At 40.1% G+C, this 26,296-nt stretch overlaps 3 protein-coding genes across 6 annotated transcripts in view; all 3 read right to left on the minus strand.

Annotated features, from left to right (window-relative positions):
• rsf1b.1 (remodeling and spacing factor 1b, tandem duplicate 1) overlaps nucleotides 1-2,895 on the minus strand; it is a 28,434-nt gene extending 25,539 nt beyond the window's left edge. Inside the window, exons 1-2 of the mRNA XM_013134569.4 lie at nucleotides 2,709-2,895; nucleotides 552-643 (exon numbers count right to left, since the gene is read on the minus strand). Coding sequence (XP_012990023.3) covers nucleotides 552-643; nucleotides 2,709-2,862 — 246 coding nt within the window. The 5' untranslated portion in view covers nucleotides 2,863-2,895. The remainder of the gene's footprint in view (nucleotides 1-551; nucleotides 644-2,708) is intronic.
• Nucleotides 2,896-9,958: 7,063 nt separating this feature from the next.
• LOC105011047 (40S ribosomal protein S3-like) lies at nucleotides 9,959-22,129 on the minus strand. Of its 2 annotated transcripts, none has more exons than XM_020047701.3 (7): nucleotides 22,064-22,129; nucleotides 20,877-21,007; nucleotides 20,209-20,302; nucleotides 17,951-18,045; nucleotides 17,607-17,794; nucleotides 12,033-12,270; nucleotides 9,959-10,035 (listed from the first exon to the last, which is right to left on the minus strand). In XM_020047701.3, exons 1-6 carry the CDS (start codon nucleotides 22,091-22,093, stop codon nucleotides 12,071-12,073), a joined length of 738 nt encoding a protein of 245 aa, XP_019903260.3. In that variant the 5' UTR covers nucleotides 22,094-22,129; the 3' UTR covers nucleotides 9,959-10,035; nucleotides 12,033-12,070.
• A 1,208-nt stretch (nucleotides 22,130-23,337) lies between these two features.
• Nucleotides 23,338-26,296, minus strand: part of si:ch211-176g13.8 (F-BAR and double SH3 domains protein 2) — a 51,755-nt gene continuing 48,796 nt past the window's right edge. For 2 of the 3 annotated variants that reach the window (XM_010870801.4, XM_020048049.2), the window contains 3 exons: nucleotides 25,814-26,018; nucleotides 25,361-25,431; nucleotides 23,338-25,240 (listed from right to left, as the gene is read on the minus strand). In XM_010870801.4, the coding sequence (XP_010869103.2) occupies nucleotides 25,154-25,240; nucleotides 25,361-25,431; nucleotides 25,814-26,018 (363 nt within the window). In that variant the 3' untranslated portion in view covers nucleotides 23,338-25,153. The remainder of the gene's footprint in view (nucleotides 25,241-25,360; nucleotides 25,432-25,813; nucleotides 26,019-26,296) is intronic. The other variant, XM_010870802.4, reaches the window with a different exon arrangement.

The following is a 26,296-nucleotide window of genomic DNA, read 5'->3' on the forward strand; positions in this document are numbered from 1 at the left end:
CAGCATCCATGATGGTATGGGGGTGCATTGGTGCACATGGCATGGGTGACTTGCACATCTGTGAAGGAACCATTAATACTGAACAATATATACAGGTTTAGGAGCAACATATGCAGCCATCGAGACAACGTCTTTTTCCGGGAAGGCCCTGATAATTTCAGCAAGACAATGCCACATTCTGCATGTAATATTATTAACAGCAAGTCTCCGTAGTAAAATAGACTGGATGCTCAACTGGCCTGCTCAACCCAGTGAAAACATTTGGCGCATTATGAAATGAGAAATATGACAAAGGAGACCCCAAACTGTTGAGCAGCTTAGGAAGGAAATTGTAGTGTGCATTAGCTGCTCAAATGGAAATGGAACACAGGGCAGATTTAACACTATAATAGCTGCCTTTTTCAAATGTGTAGCCAGATATTATATAAAGCATATCAGAGGGGAGTCTGGTAGAGCGGGGAATTGGGTCAGGGTACTACCTAGGCCTAATTTTGATCGAGGAAAACCCCTGTGTGAGGAAAATGACAAGCCCTGTTCTGTGTTCTATTTACCTTCACAAGGTACTTCTCCCATCTGTCTGCTGACACAGACTTGCCAATCTTCCTCAGTAGCTTCACATGAAGGTCCACCAGGAGTTTTGGAACTGAGAGGAGAGGGGGGATAATGACACCATTATTTATTATACATAAATCTAAACCCAAAATCACCACTGAATATAATACAGGCCAATACATAGTTACAGCATGTATCAGTTGAATATGAATCCCATACACACAATGTAACAAATCCATATTTTACGGATCATACTTACAGATTTCTGTGCCCAATTGAACATTTTAATTAATAACGCCTGCATTAAGGCAATGCCAGATTTATGGATGTAACAAGACATTTTGGACAAAATCCCAACTTTGAGGTCTTACACAATGGATAAATTAAAAATAAAGCAAAAGTCTGATTTTATAAGCATAAGGTAAAAACAAAGATAGTCATTTTGAAGAAAAGACATCATCCCATTAACAAAAAAATGTTTGGGCTAAAAGTCCACAGAAAGAAAACACAGAAGGAAATCAAATTTTGTTGATGTGCAAGTTTCAGAAACTGAAAAATGACTATCCATGACATCCACAGCGGTTGTCACATTGCTGAAAATGAGAAATAAAACTGCATGTCATATTTCCAGATGATCCCCCGTAAGTTGTATGCTGTACAAAAATGTTCCATGAACAAATGCAATCAAGGTTACACTGCCTGTTTCCGTCACCCCTTAAAACTTTAGTCTGTATTGCTTTCTTAACAACTCATCTCCATAACTAACACTGGGGGACAGTAAAGAGTGAAAAACAAGACTTTTAGAAAGCAACAGAAATGCCTTAAATAAGACTTCCCTCCCTAGAACATAAATATACACATTTCAGTACCTATGGTACTTTGACATTTTTATTATTTTGATTGGGTGAAGGAGCTATTTGGAAGCTCAGGGGTGATGTAGTCCCCATGACGGCTTGAGGCAGAGATTGAAAATGTTGGCAAGACACCAGTGTTATGACCCCTACTGTTACTATCACAGCCATGACATCTTAAGTGATCACAGACCAGACCAGTACATTTAATACTCCAACAGAAAGATGGCACCATATGTAGGACTCCTGCCCTGGGGCATCAGGCTTTGCCCTTCAGACCATTGGGAAGAGAGCCCAGTATTAACCCTTCAACATCACTCCCAGCAGCGTCTTGTCTCCCACCCAGGGACCAACCCAGTTTCATTTTAAGGACAGGTCAGCACAGGGATGAAGCATATTATGTTGCTGTATAGTACTGGAGTTGTCTACATTCATGCAGATTCCTATATATTGGTTATATAAAGTTTGGAAACCTATATAGACCACTGATAATAAGGAACACGGTTTCATTTGGAAACTATGCTCAAACAGACAAAATAATAAAAGTTCAGAGTTGTTCAAAGTTTAGGAAAATACTAATTTCTACACAAAATAAAAACTCATGTGCATGGTACAACCGTTGCAGGATGCATTGTGGAATGTAGTTTGCTTTATTAAATCAATACTGAAGATTTTTTAACAGTATGAACAAAACGAAATGCTATCAGGACAAACACAAAAATATTGAATTATGGCAAAATGTAAATACAACAATGTTTTGAATGAACCAGACGTGTCTTTACGGGGTACACCACCGAGCAGGAAGCCCTAGAGGATGTGCGTGCGCATGCGCAATAAAGCGCGATCAAACCACTTTATTCCAAAATATTGTAAATACAATGCACAATGTTGTCCATACCCCAACATAATCAGCTATGCAAGGACGAACTACAATAGCAAATAAATACTTTCATACATTTTAAAAACAGACTAAAACATTTTATATATGCTATGATGAAGTGCAATTCAGTCCCTGGCAGATAAAGGCTGGCTTTGCTGGAAAAAAATCCTTAAACATTTAAAACCCCAAATTTCACGAAAGCCCTTTAATCTTCGATAAGTTAATAGTTAAACATTTCAAAAGAGTGCATCTTTTTCCCATTGGATCCTAAAAATGAATCTGAGAGAGCAATACATTAATTTAAAATGCGTTAAGACGTTAGGAAACCACACAATAACACAAGAACTAGAATCAACGCCACAAAACACTGTGCAATGGTGTGGAGTCGCACCTCCCCACAGCAACTCGCGCTTTTCAAACTATACCTGAAGATGTGTCTTGGAGATACCTCTCCAGCTGTGGAAATGTAAGCTCCGGTAGATCCAGCAAGGCTCCATACCGCTCAAGAAAAGAGCATATCACGGCGTAGCTTGGGCACAAACCGGGGGAAGAACCCTCCGATGCCGCCGAGGCAGCCATCTTTTCCAGTGGAGCAGCAGGCAGTAAGCTCGGAGGACCAATGACTGCCCACAATTCACCGCGTCAAAGAAAATAGTGGCCCAGAGGTCTTTGCGGTAAAAAGTCAAATTACTAATGTAAACAAACCAGTATGAGCGGGGAATCATCAGTGAGTCCTCGTTTATAATTTAGGCACCGACTGAGCGGACCTTTTCCACATTTTCACTTACTTTGTTTGTTTTCCCTCAAAGACTGAATGGCGAACACCGTCACACAGTGGTTCGGACGCAGCTGCCATTTTGTACAGTTGTTTAGGATTGGCAACTTGTTTTCTATATATTGTAGCTAGCTAAGCTTGCTGAACTGTGATACACTGCCTTTGCAGTTTTCAAAGTGCAGTGCATTGCAGTCATTTGCACTATACGCAGTATTTCCAACACATTGCAGTTATAATGCACTTTAATATGTCTACCAGCTGACACAGTCGAATAAAATAACTTGAAAGGAGCGGTGTCGCGGGCAAATCACCCGTTACTTTTAATTGGCCGATCTCCTTTTTCAGTCATCATGTAGCCCACAACTGACATCCTTAATTATACAACCAAGCTAACAGGGATGAAGGACACCATATGATTCCTGTGATTCGAGTCAAAAGTCTCGAACTCCCAAACACTAGGGAGACTGGGTGGGCAGACGGCAAATTGATGCGAGTACATATTCTGAATTAAACTGACCAGTGATGGGTCGTTCGCGAACGAACGGTTCTTCTTGTTAGATCATTTAGCTCCCCGATTTAATTACCTTTTGAGCATAAACAACGATTATTTTCGAATGAGTTACAAAATTCTACACTCAAGATTGCATACACACACTGCAGAAACAACAACTGTTGGCGAGAGCACACGTTGTGTTCCAGTGTAGGTTCAAAAAAAGTAAGCTACCCAATAACCGGTAGCCTATGTAAACAATTTGAACGTGCATTTCACGCTCCAATTAAAATATAACCATTGCCTACTTTGTATCTTTACATTGATGATTTGCTCGTTTCATTATTCTGTGGTTGTTTTTTAGAATTTTGCATGAAGAGCCAAACAATTAATCAAATGTATTTTATAAAAGCCGCTTTTACATCAGCAGTTGCCACAAAGTGCTTTTACTGATATCCAGCCTGATACTTCAAAAGAGCAAGCAACAAATTAACAACCTCTTTCAACTGAACGGAGCCGCATGAACTGAGTGAAAAGACTCCCATCACTAAAACTTAACAGGGCGCACCTCATCTCCCAACAGCTCACTCAATTATCTTAAAAACAAGGAAATTGCTCCGTAATGAGCGTTAGTGTCGCCCGATTGAAAACATTGCTCAGTGCCTCTCCAGCAATGTCAAATCGTCAAACCTAAACCATGTAGGCCTACTCAAAGCGTAGGTAAATAGGCAACGAGTTTGACTTGTTGGATTAAATTGTTGCTTTATATTGTTATGTACACTTTGTAAACGCATTGATTCTCATACATATAGTATTTAAAATATATTGATAAGCATAGGTCTTATACAGGTAGCGACTGGTCATTAGGGGCAGGTGGTGCACAGCCCCACCTGTTGTCAACCGAAAGAACTGCAACAAAATTTGTATTTATATTTCTCAAAGATTACTTACCTATAATTTATTATCCATGAATTTAGCATCTTCCTAAATTGCATATCATTTGTGTTAGGATTTTATTTCATGTTCATTGGTCCCTGCCTTGCTGCTTCAGACTGCGCTGTCGATTCGAGTTCGCAATAGTAGGCCATAGGCTAAGCATGAATGTGGGGCTAGCCCCCCTCAAACAATGTACATTGTACATTGTACATGTGAAAATATTAATATGCATGCTCAGAATGTTTGTGATCAATGTAGATCACACAAATTTGATGCCAAGTGGGGCTGACAGCCGGTAGCCCCACTACAGCATAATTTAGTATTTCAGACCTTATTGGCTGTCTGTCTGCCGCCAACTTTAGTCGGCAAAGAAGCTTGAGGAGGGTAGATTGTCTTAGCTAGCTTGTTAGGTTCACAAACGCCAGATAACTTGGGAAAATGAATAAAAAGTGGATTTCATACTCAAGCATCGGGTTGAAACCCTTAATTTGAAGGAGAAACTTGAAGTAAAGTGACTTGGTACCTATCAGCCACAGATATTGTCATCACTCAAACTGCTGGTAAAAGTAACCACAGGTTTAACGTGGGGTGGTTTTTGAAGAAAAAGTGGCTAACAAAAGAAGGCACTCTTCTGTTTTCCATGTCTGCTATTTGGTGGAGATGGTACTTGGTCGAGGAAGGGTTACAAAGATTTGAAACATCTTTCTGAGAGGATTGCAAAACATGAGAGCAGCGGGAGTCATCTGGACAATGCTGTGAAATTGGGCTTGCTAGGAAGGGTAAATGTGGCAGCCCAAGTTGACAGTGCATTCAGGCGCTCCATTGAGCTGCATAACAGGTGGAGGAAAACAGGTACGTTCTCAGTCGGATCATAACGTGTTAAACTGTGTGGAAAATGTGAAACCGCACTGCAGGGGCACGACGAGGTGGACTTCCTGAATCCTGGAATATTCAGATGCATTTTCGAGACTGTGTGTGAGGGCGATTTTAGACTTCAGAGGCACTATGACGCTCAGCCCATCTGCAAAGGGACATCTAGCACTTTACAAAATGAACTGTTATACTGTATGTATGAAGTGTACATGGAGGACATAGCCAAGCAAATGGACGATACATCATTTGTTTCCATACAGGCAGATGAGACAACTGATGTCTCCTGTAAATCACAAAGGGTGGTTGTGTTGCGATCCAATACATGTTGCCTGACAATACAGTGATAGAGAGGTTTTTGGAATTTGTGGAAGTAAAAGATAAAACTGGACTTGGCCTCTCTAATAGCACCAAGGGTGTGCTAGAATCACTGAAGCTGGGAGAAAAGCTGATTGCTCAGACTTATGATGGTGCGGCTGTAATGAGTGGAAACGTCTGAGGGGTACAGACGCTAATGAAAGAGACATACCCACATGCCCAGTTTGTTCACTGCTATAACAACAGCTGAAGCTGACCTTGCAGCAACTTTGTTCAGCAAGGATGCGCATCCTGAAGGTGTTTTTTGCAGATTTAACTGCTTTTGCCACCTTTTTCTCTGGCGCTCCAAAACGTGTTGCAGCACTTGCTGAGGCAACACAGAGACACATTCCAAGGCCACCCGCTGTACGATGGAATTTTAAAAGTAGAACTGTCAGTGCAGTTTGGGAAAACCGTGCTGCGCTGCTCCTGTGTATGGAGGACATACACACAACCAGGATGGGATGAGGCCACCATAAGTAAGGCATACGGCCTGTCAAAAAAACCGAGCCTTTCTGCAGCTGCTGGAATATTTTTCTTCCTTATGTTTTACACAACACTCTGCAAAAACGGAGCATCGGTGCATCTGGAATTAGCAGTGCGCTCACCCGTTTTGAGGAGAATGTCCAGAATATGCAGAAGCAAACTGATGAATGGCCTGCCAACGTCCACGATGGAACACACGAGCCAGGCCAACGAGTATCTAACACAGCGCCGGTGATGAAGGAGGCATGCGACACAATCATCTCCCAGGTGGAGCAGAGGTTTTCACAAAGTGACCACCTGATCGCTGCCAAGCTGGTTGACAGCTCCCTCTTCCCACAATTTGTCCTGTTATTCCCTACACCTGAGCTTGACTGTGCGGTGAAACTACGGCCTCTAAGAAACAAGGAAAAGCTGAAGTCTGAGCTGACCACTCTGTACCGCCACACTGAGCTTCACACTGGTAAGACGGCCCTGTCTCTGTTAAGATCCATCCATGAGAACAACCTAGAGGAGGCTTTTGCTGAGACCGTCACTCTGCTGAAAATGATCATAACACCAATGACGACATCAGAGTCAGAGACAAACTTTTCTACCTTGAAGAGGGTAAAAAACTTCACTCGCAATACCATGGGACAGCCGTGACTCAACGCATTGGCCATGTTGTCCATCGAAAGCCAGCGGATTCAGCAACTACATGACTTTATTCCCAAAGTCATCGAAAAGTTTACACAGAGGGAAAACCGCCGTGCCACCTTTTTCTTCAAGTGAGCCCTCAGCCTTGGTGAGTGAAAGCATATTTTATCATCCTGCCTTTGTAGTGCTGGTCCGTGCATTGGTCATATTTTTGTGCTGGATCGATTGATATAGATGGTGACAAATGTCAGTGTGTCCATGTTTATCTATTAAGGTTGTTGTCATAGAATGGATCTGTATCCCAAAAAAGTTGTTTCTACTTCGTTGTGGCCTTCAGTGGTGTTGAGCTCATTGCGGTTTTCCCCTATAGGCACATTTGTTCTGAACTTAGTTGCATTCCTAATTTAAGTGTGTAAATGTGACAGTGGTAATTTTGTGTGTGTGAGAGAGAAGGAGAACATTTACACAAGGTCTCTCTCTCCAGTATGTGTACTACAACACCTGGTAGAAGCAAGCCGCTCCGTCGTTAAGTGTTTTGTGGAGCCATGCTGTTTGATGTTAAATAAACACATACGTAGCAATGGGGAGTTTTGTAGCTTTACTGGTATGTATCCTATATTTTGAAATGGTTTGTGCCCCACCAATTTCTTACATATAAAAACACCACTGGTCTTATATGCAGTTCGAAAAAGAGAAAATTCCAGAAGTTGTTTCCCCCCAAACCAATTAGTCCGTTTTGAAAGTCGGTCAACACTACTGAATATTAATTATGCAATCCAAAAATGTAGGCCACTACCAAAACTAAGTTTTTATTATTTAGGTAGAAAACGAAATGACCGAAACTATAGATTCAGTCATTCTAGAATTAAAAAAGCATCCCCCTAGCCAGCACTTAATTTGTTTTGTGGTAACCTGGACAAACATACCCACAGAATTCCATTAAATGGCGTCCTAATGATTTGTTGACAGGTGGAAGCAGGTGAGGTTTTCAACTCTTTGCAGAAGAGTTCAAGCTCAGTCTAATAGCGAGGTGATATCCAGTGCACAGCCCTCATGTCAGTCCACATATTTTCTATAGGTTTAAGGTCCGGGATCTTACTGGGCCTTTCCCAGATATTGAGCTTCCTTTTTCAAGCCATTGATTTTACTGTAAGCTTTGCATCAGTGTCATGTTGAAAGATGAAAGGATTGTTAATCTTCAGCTTTCTGGGAAAGAGCAGCTAGGATCTTGATATTTGGAACAATTCATTGTCCCCTCCATCATGACCAGAGCTTTTACCCTGATAAAGAGAAGCATTCTCATAGCAAGAAGCTAACCACCCCCCATGTAGTTTTACTCATACGTTTGCATACACTGGCAGAAAATGAAATTTTTGCATTGATTTTGAAAATATTACAGATCATGCAAAAAAAAGAAAGAAGAAAGTGTCTTATATTAGGATAGTGATCATATGAAGCTATTTATTATCATAGTTGTTTGGCTCCTCTGTAAATCATAATGATAAACAAAATCACCCAAATGGCCTTGATCAAAAGTTTACATACCCTTGAATGTTTGGCCTTGTTACAGACTCACAAGGTGATACACATTGGTGAAAATGGCAATAAAGGTGAATTTCCCACACCGGTGACTTTTCAAATTGCAATTAGTGTCTATGTAAAAAGAGTTTGTTAGCAGTGCATCATGTGGATGCACTGAGCAGGCTAGATACTGAGCAATGGGGAGCAGAAAAGAATTGTCAAAAGACCTGCGTAACAAGGTAATGGAACTTTATAAAGATGGAAAAGGATATAAAAAGATCTCCAAAGGTATGGGGAAAGGCATGGGGAATCTTGTGAAAATTGATGGCAAGATGAATGCAGCATGTTATCAGAAAATACTGGCAGACAATTTGCATTCTTCTGCACGAAAGCTGCGCATGGGACGCTCTTGGACTTTCCAGCATGACAATGACCCTAAGCACAAGTCCAAGTTGACCCTCCAGTTGTTACAGCAGAAAAAGGAGAAGGTTCTGGAGCAGCCATCAGTCTCCTGACCTTAATATCATGGAGCCATTCTGGCGAGATCTCAAACGTGCGGTTCATGCAGGACGACCAATGACTTTGCATGACCTGGAGGCATTTTGCCAAGATGAATGTGCAGCTATACCACCTGCAAGAATTCAGGCCTTTGAAGACAAATAGTACAAAAGACTGCACACCGTCATTGATGCTAAACGGCAATACACAGTGTTAAGAACTAAGAGTATGTAGACTTTTGAACAGGGGTCAGTCCATTTTTCTTTGCTGCCATGTTTTGTTTTATGATGGTCCCGTTATGTTATGACCTACAGTTGAATGTGAATCCCACAAGAAATTACATTTTGCCTGCTCACTATACAAATGGTACATATATTACCAATTGTCCAAGGGTATGCAAACTTTTGAGCACAGCTGTAAGTTGTGTACTTTGAGCAGTGATGGGCTTTACACCAAACCAATCTTTTGTAATTGTAGATATAAAATGTATACCCTGGTCTCATCCAACCATAAACATTTCCCACACAGTTTTGGAAGTCCTTGCAGAAAGTTTCGATGTTCTTTTGAGAAAATGCTTACATTTTCCCCGACTTGGGAGAATTGGCACAAAGGTTGTAATAAACTCTGGAGGGAAATTTGATACTATTTTCTTAATCTATAGATTTGTATACATTTCTCTTCTGTAGAATGCTCTTTGGTCTACATTTTTCTTCAGATTAACAGCTTGATCAGTGCTCCAGGAGTACGTTTTTTTTTTTATCCATAAAATGTGAGAGCAACTAATTTCAAAAGGGGGAGGTCAATGGTAAGATTTCCTCGTGGTCTTCTATTCTTCCAAGATTTAACCAAATTAGATTTTATTCATTTCATTTGTTTTAAAGGTTTCAACAGAACAATGTACCATTTGATATTCAGTGTTATGAAAGGGTTGGTCAAGAGTTTGAATACATTTGCAAGGCACTGTGTATATAATAGTATGAGATTTGCAAAATTGAACGGCACCTACATTCTACATGAACAAATGAAGGTAACAGAACTGAATTTTAAATACTTTAAATAACAACAGTTTAAAACTAACATTGTGTAAGTGTTGTGCAATCCAGTCACAATTGGAAAGATGAAATATTTTATTTGTTTCTCTCAACAAATACTTAAAAAAGCATTTGGAACATTTCCCTATGATGACCTGAAAAAGAATAGGAAACAAAAATGAATCACAGACATTCTAATACATTAAAACATTCACACTTTTACATTTTCAATCTGAAGTTCATTCCCCCGGCTACTGGTACAGTACCACTGAGGGCTAGTGCTGGATAAACACAAGGACTGGCTACCCATGATATCAAAACATTGTCTTCCACTATGCTAAAACCATGTTATTGTCGTCTCCTTAGAACTTTACCGTTAACCATGTTCTGAGGTGATAACACACACTGCTCCAAAAGATGTAGGGAACAAATCACACGTCGGATCTCAGTGAAGGAAATATATTAAAGATCTAAATCTGTACTGTACATTGTGTCATTCGTTGAGAACTAAATGGCGTAACAGCAGTCAATGGAAACCATCATCAGCAATGGATTGGGGGGCTAGATTCAAACTCACACCAGAAATCATAGTAAACAACTGAAATCACAGGCTGTTCCAACTTGTGTGAATTTCATCACAGCCACTCACAAAGTGACTCAGTAGTGTGTATGGCCCCCACGTGCCTGAATGCACTCCCGACAACGTCTGGGCATGCTCCTGATGAGACGGTGGATGGTGTCCTGGGGGGGGGGGGTCTCCTCCCAGACCTGGATCAGGGCATCAGTGAGCTCCTGGACAATCTGTGGCACTACTTGGTGGCGTCGGATGGACCAATGCATTACGTCCCAGAGGTTCTCAATAGGATTCAGGTCTGGGGAACATGAGGGCTAGTCAATGGCATCAATGCATTCGTCATCCAGGAATTGCCTACACACTCTGGCCACATGAGGCCAGGCATTGTCCTGCACCACGAGGAACCCAGGGCCCACTGCACTAGCATACGATCTGACGATGGGTCTGAGGATTTCATCCTGGTACTTAACAGCAGCCAGGATAACGTTGGCTAGTACACGGAGGTCTGAGCGACCCTCCAAGTATATGCCTCCCCAAACCATCACTGACCCACCACCAAACTGGTAATGCTGGATGATGTTGCAGGCAGCATAACATTCACCATGGCGTCTCCAAACTCTTTCACGTCTGTCACTGGGCTGTGTGCACAGGTCCCACTAAAGGATGTCAGGCCCACATGCCACCCTCATGAAGTGTGTTTCAGACAGTTTGGTCAGAAACAAGCACACCAGTAGCCCGCTGGAGGTTATTTTGAAGGGCTCTGGCAGTGCTCCTCCTGTTCCTCCTCACACAAAGGAGCAGATGCTGCTGGGTTGATGCCCTTCTACGGCCCTGTCCAGCTCTCCTCGTGTGACGGCCCGTCACCTGGTATCTCCTCCATGCTCTTGAGACTGTACTGGGAGACTCAGCAAACCTTCTTGCCAGGGCATGTATGGCTGTGTCATCCTGGAGAAGCTGGACTACCTGTGCAACCTGAATGGTCTGCAGGTACTGCCTGATGCTACCAGTAGTGACAAGGGACACTAGCAAAACCAGAGAAGAATCAGTCAGGAAGGATTAGGAGAGCAATTCTCTGTGGCCACCACTTGCAAAACCAAGTGGTTTTTCTTTTTTTTGGGGGGTTGTCTTGCTGTTGCCTCGCCTGTGCACTGGTTGTAACTTTCATTTGCACCAAAACAGGTGACATTGATTCACAACCGCTTATGCTTTTTTTTCTATCTGGACAGATTGATATCCCTGAAGTTTAATTGCCTTGGTGTTATAGTGTGATGATTGTGTTCTCTTTTTTGAGCAGTGTAGTTTATCACTGGAGATAAGTTTAGGACTCCAATTGGGTCTGACGGTTTAACAAAACACATTTGTATTCTATTTTCTTTAAGAATTTATGATGTATTAAATTAAATAATAAAATGTAACAACCACAGATTGCAGTGTTTCAACATATAGATTTTGCACCTCAATGTGGTGTCTGAAACCAAGCTGCCCTGACAGCTGAGGGACACATACAAAGACATGTGGGAACAACTGTACAAGCTGCATTACATCCTGCCTTTTATCAATTAACCCAACCTGTCTTACATTGAAAACGTTTAATGCTGGTTTGGGATCCCTCATTGTTACGCTGTAGGGACGGGTGTGGCAGGTGCGACGGCAGCAGCTTCCGGCTTGGTTCCCTTCTGCTCAGAGATGGGTGTAGAAGGGACCTGCTCGTCCTTGGGTTCCACGATGCTCACATGGTCGGGGAGAGGCTTTTTGGGACCAATCTTACCGCTGGGATCCCAAGGCAGCATGATCTTCACCTTGATCCCCAGCACACCTTTGGACAGCCATAACAGACATCACACCTTAAGTATTAGTAACCAATTAATCATATCGCATGAGAGAAATTTACCAAAATCATGGTTTGGCTAATAACCAATGCCAGATTCACACACAGGGCAGACTGAAACCACAAATAGCTGGGTTTGGTAACTTCTCATTTCAATGAGGCATGGGGGGGGGGGGGGGGGGGGGGGGTTTAGATCCAGATTTTCACATTGACCTTGATACATAAGCCTTGCACAGCCACCTGGATCCTGCGAGCTCACATGAAAAGGTTATGCAGATAGTCTGGTTGTGATGAGTTTGGAGCCGCCTAGCGTTAAACAGGGCCAACCAACACATTCATGGTCTAGTCAGAAATGACAATGGATTCTTCTGAGGAGCTTAGTCGCTTTGGTTCCACGTCATGTGAGTTTTTTGATTAAAGGTCGATCCAATCGCATTGAATTAACTTTCCTAAAGACCCAACGGAAACGCCCCAGACTGATTTCCGCATAGCATTTAAATCTAAGCTCGCACGATAAAGCTGTTGTGCTTACGGTAATACTGGCAGGCGCTGACCTTTAAAGTGGAACTGACAGCATTTTAACATGAAATATTATCTTTATAAAAGTTTAAATACATAGAGTAACAACATAGACACCCTGGGATCATTTTCAAGCGATCCCAAGCCATTTTCAGATTTCCATACTTTGATAGAATGTTGGGGGCATGTGTGAGAGTTCTATGGCAATGTTGAATGTGAAAATTGACATGGGTTTGGACAAAGACACTGTAGTCAAAATAAACATCAGTCTTGTACCCTACAAATACCAGTATACCACAACAAATCAGACCAAAAGGTAGGCCAATATATAGTTATATATTAGGGTTGCACAATATTGGAAATAACTCCCATTCTGATATTTAGTTTTTCTGCGATATGAAAAAATACAGGATGTCTTTACCAGATTACTTGAAAAGCTCAATTTAAGAATACTTAATTATTCTAGAATAATTGGGGTGATTTTATACAAAACTGCATCTTCATGGAAAAGAAAAAAATGAAACTGAAAATGACGTTCCTTATTTTGGGTAGTTTAATTTATTATATTAATGAATACACTGTTTAATTCACCATAATTCTATTGTATTCATGTAATACTCTTCTATCAATTCAGGCTAAAGTCAATGATCTAACATGTTATGATTTTAATAATGCATGTTGCTTACCCTAAAAAAAGGGGCTCATTTGTGAATGAAGAGGTGTGGTGTCTATAAGGGATCCAGGAGATTACAGGAGGCTTTATCTCAGTACTCAAACCAGGTTAAAACAGAGCATTCTCTACAGAGGAAGTTTCATTATCAAAATAGGGAATTCATGTGAATGACAAAATCAAAAAGTAATTTAACATTTTATTATAAATTAAATTACAAACCTTTTTAAAAATAAACATATCTTTTGATTTAAACTACATGTAAAACGAAAAAGAGCAGCTATACACCAATCCTGAGTGGTTTACAAAAACAAGTGTTTATAAGACAATTAATTTGTAATAATAAAAGCAAAACCTAACTAATAAATACCAATGAACCTAACATGAATAACATATCAACACAGAACCATTGTATTTCACAAACTTTTGTTTAAAAAAAAATAATAAACCTCTCTTAGCAACAGTGCCAAAGGAAAAGTGTTGATCATCATGGCTAGACAAATGCTGATTAAATTGAACTTTTCAACTGTATACAATCTGGTTTCTTTCTAAACAGAGTACCTAGTAAAATAAAAATGTCTTGCTCACAACTGTAAAAAAATATAGTAAATCTATATTCTATTAAAATATAATTACTTGACTTTAAGCATGTATACATTGCCCACTCAAACTTGTAGGTTTTTGGCCAAGAATACCAATCTATTCACCATTACAGGCTTGAGACATGACCATTGGCAAGTGACAATGTTGCCACTTGTACTGAAAAGCCTCTCTGAGGGGGAACTTGTAGTAGTTAATGGATAGATACTTGCGGGCAAGCTTGGCGAGATGTGGAACGCTTACTCTGTTTTCCACCATGCAAGTGGATCTTCCTCTTTGTATATGGAAGGTGTTAGCAGGTAGTTGTTTAATTCTGCTTCCACAGCATCCTTGTGGGTCAGAGAGAAATCACCCTTTGCTGCAGCTCCGCTCTGTTTAAAGAAACCTCCCAAGGACTTCTTGGCTTTCTTTGCCTGGTACGTATCAGCAACTTCAGGCTCTACTTCAGTGCTGCTGCTTGACGTCTCCTTCTGGCATTGCATCATTTCTGATGCCACTCTGGCCTTGACTTGGGTCTTCACTTCTATCTTCTACTTGAACTGGGGGTCCAAACAAGAAGCAGCATCTAGCAGCTCCTGAGTAGCTTCTCTATATTTCTCGTTGTTGTAGTGCAACATCTCAGTTTAAGGTCTTGGTCGTGTTTGTGTCTCCCTCTTGTATTAGCAGCATTGAAGTGTTAACGAGGTGAAGAACTGGCTTCACATATGAGACACTAACATAGTCTTCTCCTGAGAGTGCATCTGTGAAGTCCAGTAGTGGGCCCAGTGACTTACTGACAGATTCCAGGACATCCATATCTTGCCAGGTTAGAATTAGATGGTTTGTCTTCCTGTCCTCAGACAGGACCTGAGTTATAGTTTTCTGCTGCTATAGTATCCTGCTGATCATCTTCTGTCTGGAACCCCATCTTGTTTGGCATTCTAATATGAGGGAATGTGAAGATAGATTGAGTTACTTCTTTCAAGAGCACTTCTGGCCTTCCAGCTGTGAGAGAAGTGACCAACCAGCTTCTTGCAGACGGTCAGACTTATGTAGGGCTCCGTTGTTGCTGTATAATATTCCACTTGTGATAGCTATGTTTCAACTTGTGGCTTGCATTTCTCGTACAGCTCTGGGATGGCAACTTGAGAAAAATATTTGTCAAGCGCTTGTCAAGCGGCCGGATAATGTTTTTAAAGCCCTCTTCGTAAACCGTGTTAATTGGTACCATGTCTTTGGCTACGTGAAATGTTATTCAATCTGTGATTTCTCTGTATGGTGTAATACTGGCAAAGGCATCCGAAATCGATTTTAGCTTTGGACGGCATTGAGCTGCATTGCACTCGTCATACGAAGATTTGTGGTGCCGCCCTAAATGATTGAACAAATTGGTCGTGTTGCCTCGTGTTGTGGCAACAATTGCAAGGTACTCTCGACAAAGTACCTGTTTTTGGTCAACATCATCCTGTCTGTAGCTGAAATATTTCCATATAATTAACGATGCATTTCTTTTTGCAACCAAATACTCCATTTCTGTCTTTTTTGCCTGTTCCTCGCTCATCATTTCGTCACACGCAAGCAGAGCCTGCATGTCAACCAAATGCAGCAACAAACTCTGTGTTTAAAATTATAATTAACTGTGTATCCAATAACCCATAAATCGGAGTAAATGATGTTATATCACAGATATAATGCTAGTTTAACATTTTAAAAAGTATATATTGATGTGTTTACCTTACTAAATCACTCGTTCTGCGATATGACTACTGCAGATGCATACATCGCAATGTCGATGCTGAAACGATATCATGCAGCCCTAATGTGTGTGTGTGTGTGTGTGTGTGTGTGTGCGCGTGTGTATATATAAAATAAATAATCTTATTCACTGAACTGTTTGTTTAAAGGCACTAGCAAAAGTGCAACTTGAACATTCAACTGAATTGTGTGGCTTTAACAAATTCCTATGTAATGATCTTAATATCAATGTTAATACCACAGGAGTGGTTGACTCCCTCTCCCTCACTTGAGTACTACACAAGAACATCAACTAGCCAGAACGAGGGAATTGTAAATAAATCCAAAATGTTAGCGTGTTAAAATATCACTTGTACAGCCTGTCTGCTAATGCATGCTTCTGCCCCAACCTACTCTCAATCCACATTACTATAGAAACATTCTTGTCTGACCCAGGGTTTTTTCTGGCTCAAAATTAGTCAACGGTGGTACCCCAACACCCGCTAACCCGCGCTCCACCGGACCACTCAGTGTCTATTAGTGTTAAATCTGCTCTGTTGTCCATGTCCACTTGAGTAGCTAATGCACATTACAATGTCCTCCCTAATAGCAACCCATATATTTATTCTTCACATATTAACATGTTACATATTTGATCTTTTTTGTAGATCAAATATGTAGATTTTTTACCTCGCCCCCCCCCCCCATTTTCTCACCAGCAGACATTTTATTGGATTTAAGTGAATACAGCCTTTAGTTTCTGCTTGGCAGATTTCCTAAGCCCCCAAACACATTGTCTCCACAATGCTTCTAGCATTTTGAGCATATCATTCTCTCCATTATATCTGTGCCAACCAAAATAATTTAGCCATTCAGCATCAATACTATGTTTATTAGAAGATCTAGGAATCACAAAAATATTAAATCACCCAAGCTGTATAAATAATCACAGCCAATATTATCATTATGTTATGTGCTTGTTAATTTGACTTGCATAAAAAAAACACAAAGATGTATATATTACAGCCTCGTCGTGTTGTTTTTTCTCCATAATTGCCTTGACCCCACATCATTTATCTCCCTTTTGACTCACTTCAGCTGTACTTGGATCTGTGGCTTGTGCTGATAAATCGTCTTCATGTTCATATATTGATATTGTTAGTGACTTAAATATGTTACTTGTAAATTTTTACACCATATATTGCATATATGTCTTTGGGGACAGTACATACCCTAGACTCATCTTTTCACCTAAAATACCACACAATGGTTTATTAATAACTTAACTTACCAAGATATTTAGTATGGATAAATCCCATTATGTTATATGATGTGTGAAAATCTAGAGGCCTAACAATGGCTAAACCTGATGGAAATTTGACAGGGGAAAAAAGGTTGCTGCACACCAGAACCTGCTGTAACATGTTCAGCATGCTTGCCGTGGCTCTCTAAAAAGGTCATCCATTTCACCATGACTACGTTTTTTGGGAATAAAGATGCATTGCAATGCCGGTGTTGTCGAAATAGACTAGTCAACTAAATTTGCGGCAAGATGCACAAGATCATTAGCCTTAGGAGTACAATTCGATAAGCAAAATATTTTATTGATAAGCAACACCATTCTATGTATATAGGGGCATATTTTTACAGTCCCGTCAAGAAAAATACCAGAAACGTATTCCCTGAGTTGGTTAGAGAAAATCGGATCTTTAAAGCACTTTCCTAGAAACAATGATGGATGTAACGCGGCGGCTCAAGGCAACTTGGGCCTGTAGTGTGAATCATAAAAAAATATATACTTAGAAACCTGGAGAGTCCTTACCTTGACGCAGCAACACATGGCGAACAGCAGTGTCAACGTAGTAGTTAACTGGGTCTCCGCTGTGAATCATGAGGCCGTCCACAAATTTCATGGACTTGGCTCTCTGGCCCCGGAGCTTTCCAGAGACCACCACCTCGCAACCCTTGGACCCACTCTCCATGATGAAACGCAGGACACCATAGCAGGCTCTGTAACAAAAACAGGACAATCGGAAACAATCAAGCAGTGTCACTGGAAAATGTAATTGTCAAGTGACAACATTCAGGAGAAAAGTGTCTTGTTGAGTTGTGACAAAGGTGGATTGAGAAAGGTGGATTGAAGTACTCTGTAAAATTGTTCCTTACCTGCGGACAGCCAGACCTCCAAGGAGCTTGTAGCGCAGAGACTCTGCCTGAGCAATGGCACACAGACCACGAGTTGCCACCTTCTCAGCGTACAGCTGGTGGTAAGACAACCAACATGAACAGATTATCAACATGCAGTGTGTTACACAACGCCTGAGAGTACAATGTCTTAAGTATTCAAAACTCTTCACAATCTTAAAATGTTTGGTGTGTTATGGACTCCATTTAAGATTATTACATTTTTCTGCCATTAATCTACACACTACCCCATACTGACAAAGCAAAAACACGTGGTCATTTGTGCCAATTTATTGAAAATAAAACAGAAATACAAGTATACTCAGATATCCACCCACTCCTGTTTTGGCTGTGTGCTTCAGGTCCTTGTCGTGCTGAAAGATTCATCTTTGCCCCAGTTTTATTTCCTATAATGGTCCCACCATGCTTCATCATAGAGATCGTATTAGCCAGAGGAGCTGTACCTTGTTTTCACCAGACGTAGCGTTTGACTGTCATGCCTAAAAGTTTGAGAGAATCCTTTTCCATATGTTCTCAGAGTCCTGTAAATGCATTTGGCAAACTGCAGGCAGCATGTCATATGCCTTTTATGGCCTGATTGATGGAGAGTTGGCTATCCTACTGGCAGGTTCTCCAATCCTTATGTACATGAGATCAAAATGTGTTTTCACTTTGACATTATAGAGTAGTGCGTAGATTGATGGGGAGAAAGAAATCAATTATAAATATGAATTATTATTAACAAATTATAAATACAGTATAGAGTGTAGGGGCCATACTTTCCAAAGGCGATTTTTAATTTGGTGACATGACTTCATCTTTCGTGCTGCTACACATTATTAGAGGCTAGTTATTGAAATAGCACATTCTAAAACTATTATGTAAGCCTTCCTAACGTAGCAAAACGGGTTTGAACGCTCAGTTGATTAATTCAGTTAAACATGTACAGTGGGGAGAACAAGTATTTGATAACCTGCAAAATCGGCAGTGTTTCCCTCTTACAAAACCTGTAGAAGTCTGTCAATAAAAAGATAATCTACAGGAAGTAGTCAAGAACTACAGGAAACGTATGATCTCTGTAATTGCAAACCAAGGTTTCTGTACCAAATATTAAGTTCTGCTTTTCTGATGTATCAAATACTTATCTCATGCAAATTAATTATGTAAAAATCATACAATGTGATTTTCTGGATTTTTGTTTTAGATTCCTTCATTCTCTCTTGAAATGTACCTATGAAAAAAATTACAGACCTCTAAATGCTTTGTAAGTAGGAAAACCTGCAAAATCGGCAGTGTATCAAATACTACTTCTCCCCACTGTACAAGTACGACTCATTTTATTTTCAAACGTAGGCCTAAATATACAATGGGACAACAGATTTCTATATGTGCATTTTACTGCGCATTATCTAATTAGAAAATATGGATGGAATTGACAGATTCGACTGACAATATTAGTAAACATATTTGATAAGACAAATAAGAGACTAAAGTGTTTGTCTATTAACTAATAATGTTGCGAAATTAGGAAGCAAACTACTTTTAGTAAATTATATGTGCCTGTAACTTTCTGCAGATCTGTGAAATGCTCTGCTGCACCCTTGGGCTACACATCCTAACTGATTAAAACTGACATAATTCACATTTGTTGAGATGTTTCTAACATCAGCATAAAACTCCCGTATTCAGGTTTTTGCAAAAAGATTGTGGTCAGAAGAATATTTGCAAATAATATCTGGCTCCAATAATCGTGATCTGGAGCACAATCAATTATGTAATAACTGAGACAAACTGTACAGTTATTTAAATTGAGAAGAAAATGAGTTTCATTAGCTATTTTTCTTAAAAGTTGAGGATTACAGATGTTTAAAAGTTTAACCATTTAAACAGTCACACATTATTTGCAATTAAAGCATCTATCTTAGCCATAACAATAACTGCCCAGGTTTCTGAAACTAAGCGTACTTGTCAGCCATTCAGGCCAGGTGCCACTGGGGGGAAAAAGGGGACATTGCCCCTCCAGATGGAATATGTGCATCTCAAGTTTTGTTTCCCCATAAACACTGTAAATGGAACATGAATAAGACATGAACCCCTCATTTATGGAAAATGCCCCATCAGTCATTTCATCCTGCAGCCACTGGATGAAGACAAACAGGGATTTGGAAAAGGATGTGTGCAGGTGGAACAGCAGGAACAAGCTGCACTGTAACTTGTCCTACACTGTAAATGTAATGTACCTCGACACTGCCCTCTGGGAAGCCAAACCTCTTCTGGACCACTGCGGTCAGTTCACGAATACGACGGCCCTTCTCACCAAGCACGTTTTGTGTCCTGGAGAAAAGAACACATAGGTGTGTCATAAATGATCTCTAAAGGATCAAATGTCCATGTTGCCATTTTTCTAAAGATGCATTCAAAAGGAGTCACCATATCTAAACCACTTTAAGAGATATGCTAAAATCTAAAAGGAAGTAAAAACATAATTTTAAGATTGTGTGCTTAGCATTTCTAATTTGGCTATATTTAACGTTATCTAAAATGAAAAAAGGAAAGTGGAGTGCAATGTGCCTTCAAGCATCTCATTCTGCATTAAATCAAGTGCAGTCAGTTTAACTGAGGCCATCATTTGAGCAGGACAATTGAGACAAATCCATATTACCATGAATTCACTTAGTAATCACAATACAAATTAGTATGAAAATTTACACTCGTTAGTATTACACTTGACTATGACATTAAATGCAATTACATAATTTACTCTCACCCTCATAAACAGAATAATTTATTTCAAACACCACATTTCTCTGGAATAGGAGAGTTATTATTATAAGACCAAACGCCCACAGAAAGTGATCAATTAATTGACGTTTCCTAGTTACCACTTTGTGTGGGGTTTTGAACTCACCTGGTAGCCAGGATGATAATTTCAGTCCTGGTTGGGGTGACACGAACCTCCACACCAGAGTATCCATCCTCAGCCAACTCTCTGGTGAGGAACTCATTCAGTTCTGCTTTGAAGATGCCATCAGCAACAAACTTGAAAACACAAGGAAAAGTCAGTAAGGTCGTCAACCGAAAACGTCGCTTGCTTAGCAGATGTTAGTTTGACACGCAGCATCCTGGCTTCGCATCGCAACAATCAAGAGCTCAGGATTCTGCAATAGAATTCATCCTTCACCAAGAGCTGAACCGCTCTTCAAACGTTGTCAAAACACCAACACCAAATATGGCCATAAACGCTTTGTAGCTAACCAGAAATGATCAAAATATTGGTCAATTTACCATGTACAATCCATTAGAGATAATCAGTTGGGCTGTGCGGTAAGATTTTGTTACAAAACATCCACTTTACAGAACTATATACTTAAGAGCTGAAAATAAATAGCGTTATTTATATTTTGTTGAATAACAAACATTTTAAAGTTACGCTTACAAGAGTTGACTAGCAATTGTAAATTCAATTGGAGCCATAAGAACCCGTTATATAATGTTCTCATCTCTGGCAGAAAGCAAAGGCATAACTAAGAAGGAAGGCTAATAACTGTACAACCGTATCATACCTAACAAAAGAGCAGATTGGATATTATATGTTAACAATTAAGTAGAAAACGGTGGAACGCTTAGTACAAACGTCACGACAAAAACTAGCGATCCGGGGTAGCTAACGCATTCTTTGGCATTACTTCACTAGTCCTAGTACATTTACTACTACCATTTGTTTGATATTTTATGATAATCTACAATGCTGATCTTAATTACCTAGCATACATTTCTTGTAGTTGGTGACTGAGAAACATTTCGAGGCTTGAGTAATAAGATCCTGTTATCTTAAACTAGTTGGCTAGCATATTTTTCTCCACTACCATGTTACTACACTGTAGTGTAGCATGCTAGTAGTAGCATTGCTATAGTATGGTATCATGTGCGTGTGCATGTTAGCGAGTCAAGTCACCGACTAGGGATTGCCTAAAGCAACAGACACCTTATTTCTACTCATACGACATGTAACGCAATAATGCATAGCTAACACACCATATGGCTTCTATTCATGACAACTTAAATATTTAAAACAAAAGATAAATCGGCACAAACCTTCCTCTTCTTAGATATTTGCACCGCCATCTTGGGACGTTTCGTCAACCGGAAAGACCTTTCTGGCTTCCCGGAAATGGCAATATGCAAAAATAATAAACTAATACGAATTAAAGTGGGAAATTTAAAATGAAAATGTCTAAATATCAGTTTCAGAGTGGTCAACCTTATGATCTAATTCGAACCATAGTTGATTTGAGTATTACGTCCTTCTAGCAATGACTTTGCTGATGGTTACTTGGAAAGTGTACATAGTATTGGGCTGTGTGGTTATCCCACCTAGCGATCTTATGATGAACACACTTAAGGCCTTTTCACACAACATTGTTCTTAGCCCTAGGCTGTGCAGTGTGAACATGCCTTTAAATTCCTCTGTTAAATGACTGAAGCAAATCCGGACCAGGGGAAAGATAGAATAACCTATCACATCAATACCAATATTATACTCTGTCACTAAACTGGCTGGTAAGTAATAAGTTGAAACTAGGCTTCCAGCTGCAGCTGTTTACTCAGACCACTGTACTCCCACCTGCTGGTTAGTTAAACAGTAGGGTAACATGGGGTAAAAATATTCTTCTGCATCTAATTTTAAGGACTGCTGGGATTTAAAACATTGCATTATTTAAATAAGTTTAACGGTATGAGATGGCGTGTAAGGAAAATGTAGGAAACCAACTTTCTGTCACGTTTGGAATATCCCAATTTTCCATGTAAACAAGCTGGCAACCAGACTTCTGTAAATGGCTTTTCTAGTTTTTGGTTTGTTTTACATTGAGCTCATTTGGGGTTCCATTGCATATGTCTACTTTAGATAACATAATGCTGTTCTTGGTTATTAAAATTAAAGAAACATTTTCTCTATCAGTACATGGTTTTAACTGTGGTTTTATTTGGGTGGGTGAAACATCCAATTTGAAAAGATTTAGTGGAACTGGCTTTGAGGGCCAGATTTAAATACCACTGACCTAGGGTAAGTGTTAAATCAATTCAAAGCCTAATGCCCTCAAACTCAACTAGACATTAAAGTCAGTTCCACACTGTGGAACCAGCTTGATACATGCCCTACAAGGTCCTGAACGGGCTGCTATAGCCATTTTTCTCTTCTCTGCGATTAGGTAGAACAGGTCAAATATATCCAAATTAAGAGCTGTAATTTTTATACAATGCTTTGTTTTGTTAATAAATAAACCCAGGGTAACAACATTCATATTCATGGAATCTCACTACTGGTCTGACACAAATATTTTGTGAATTGCTCAATTAAACAGTACAAATTATTTCAGCAAATTTTATTTATTTCTTTACACAATAAATAGTTTTGTAATATCCAATGAAATAACATTGATTCTCTGCTATTGCTTTTGAGGCTACATCATTTGTTTCTAACTTTGAAAACAGAATGACAAAAATCTACTTTAATGGTTGTAGCAAAGTTTGTATATTACAAACACAATTTTTCCAATATAACAGGGAGGGTAAATGTAAACTTCAAAAATAAGTTTGATGACATTCAGATCTCAAGGAGATCAACAAGTACATAGCAACATAGCTGGCAGACACCTACTACTGATCAACAACTTAAATTTGTAACAATAAGTTTCAGTATGCTATTATCCGGAATCTAAAATTGCTGCACAGATATTTTCATCCCCAAGCTGTCTGTAAACTGTTAATATTCTTACATTTTACAATGAAAAAGTATACCTCTGACACAAAAATACTACATTGGCTATTTAAAGGCTAGACAAATCAACAAATTTCACATGAACAATACTCATAAGAATATATTTGGAACAAAAGCAATTAAAGAGGACAAATAACGCAGCAATCACGAGCGATACCAATCAGCAATACTGAAAAGGGCATTAACAAAAAAATATCGAAAAAGTGCTTCAGTATTTCAGTCAGTTCACTGTCTGTAGGTAGCTAGGAACTAAGATGATTCTCCTCCGGGAACTTTAAGGCTTTTCTGACCCAAGGCATGAAGAATGACCTTGAAATGCTTACCACTTTCAACTTGAACCTGCATCTGTAGTCCTGACTGAAGAACTATTCTCAACAGCAACCATTATTGACTACTTTAAGCCTAGATTAGTATCGACAATAATATAGCTAGAACTTTGTTTATTTAACAAAAACAGCACATAGATAATCTACAATTATTAGAAAACTACAACTGCCCTTGGCCATTTTGAAATGTCCAACGTTAATACAAATGAATTGTACAAATACATTTGAAGAGTGGGGTTATTCAAAAGTGTCAGGGGCAGTTTTGTTCTGCTTTCACATGCTGTGACCATGATTCTGTCCTTAGTATTACAACGATTCCTAACTAAAACTGTAACTACAAAATTGCCACTTTTCCCTTGTTTATGAAATGTTGGAAATACATTTTCTCTAAAAAGATGTTGGTATTTCAGGTGCAGGAGAGGTACCAGCCTCTGTCATTTTGTGAATTTCTCTTAAGTGTTTTGAGACATCAAATCAACACACCAAGAACCAAACAAACATCAGTCTTGGACTTGGTGTTCTCTTGCATGTTTTTCTTTTACATTGTGAAAAATTAACAATCATCCCAGAAATCAGTGTAATTTTGTTGCATAGTAATCCAATGGCAATACTTAATAAACAAGGCAGCAAAAGCTCAATGCCAAGTTCTGAAGGTGAGGAAATAACATGGAGATCGAGAGAGAGAAACGGAGGAGAGAAAACAGAGGGGAGATTTAACACTTTAGAGAGTGAGAGAAAAGAACAGACCAAGGGGAAAAAAATCAGAGATTAAATAGAAAGAAAACGTGGGGTTGGAAACTGTCAGACATGCACTATGATTTTGGTTCTCTGCGCCACACACCGTTTCAGCCACACTGGCTTGGGACTGTGTGGAGAGAGAAAAAAAGCTAATCTCTGGCCCCCCTCTTGGAGCCTCTCCGTTGGGGAGTGGGGATACACCCTGGCTGGGGAGGCTGGTTCATGGGCTCTGAAGCCTGATGTCCCTCCCTAGGACGGGGGTCAGTCGGTACAGGACCTGGATCCACCAGATCCAGTCTGATCTGGTTGTGGGGAGCAGCCACCGCCACCGGGACGATGCCATTACACCAGCGTGATCTCCACCTCCTCCCTCCTCTTCACCTGCCCCCTAGGCTGCTGTGGCTGGGGGGGCGGGGGAGCAGCGCGGACCTGTCCACAGCACACAACACTCAGTGAAACCTCATCTTAAATGGGACAAGGATGAGTAGCCACACCGTGTGTTTGATGCTTTTCATTAGCTAGTGTGTGTGTGTGTGTTTGGTAGCTTACAGGTCTAATGTTGCCCCCCACACCACCATCTGCTGGGTACTTTGGAGGCTGGGTGGAGCTCTGGGCGGGACCTAAGGGTGGGAAAAATGGGATGGAACTGTCTGAAATGGGAAGTTATGATCCTGACTGATCCAATAACTAAAGCGTGTTTTTAAACAGTTACGAAATATGAATTGTAGTTTATATCTTTTCCATGTCTAACATCAAAAGGCATGATTTGAAACCCTGATCCAACAGGGTGAAAATCTGTTGTTGTGCCACAGATCAAGGCTCTTAACCCTAGTTTCCAAACTATTATAATTTATATGCAGACTTTTATAATAACAAATATAGCCTGCATCTGGTTACTTACATCTGTTGTCATGACACAAACAATAACACAGGACAGATGTAGGACTAGGCTGTCAATAAAGTGCATTTTGATGATAATTCAATATTATTTTTGGTTCTTACTCTGCAGGGGGCTTTTGAGTGGTGCAGGCGGTGGCCTATGGTGGCCATTGATGTAGGATGGGGGGCGAGATATGGGAGATGCGCTGGCGCTGGACGGGCTGGACTGGGGTGACGGCAGTGTGGGGGTCTGTAGTGGGCTACTGTGGAATGGGCCCAGCTGAAAAGGGCTCCGCGGGGAACGCTGTGAAAGGGGAGAGGGCGACGCCTGGAAGACAGTTAGTGTTCATATGTACAAGTCCTGTGGAAGTTAGTTGAATTGAAGAAACAACAGTTCACATTCTAACCAATTCTCCCAAATCCCCAGGTGCGTTTTATTAAGAACATTCGCTGTATATTCTGTTTCTCGATGTTTAGAAAATGACATGAAAATCTGAATATACATTATAAAATGTACTTGCATTTGCGCCACTTGTAAATGTAACTTTTTGTTGACCAGCTCACTACAGCTGTAAAAACAATGGGCCTCATTCACCAATATCTTAA

This window comes from Esox lucius, chromosome 7, assembly GCF_011004845.1.
Source record: "Esox lucius isolate fEsoLuc1 chromosome 7, fEsoLuc1.pri, whole genome shotgun sequence".
NCBI classification, from domain to species: Eukaryota; Metazoa; Chordata; class Actinopteri; order Esociformes; family Esocidae; genus Esox; species Esox lucius.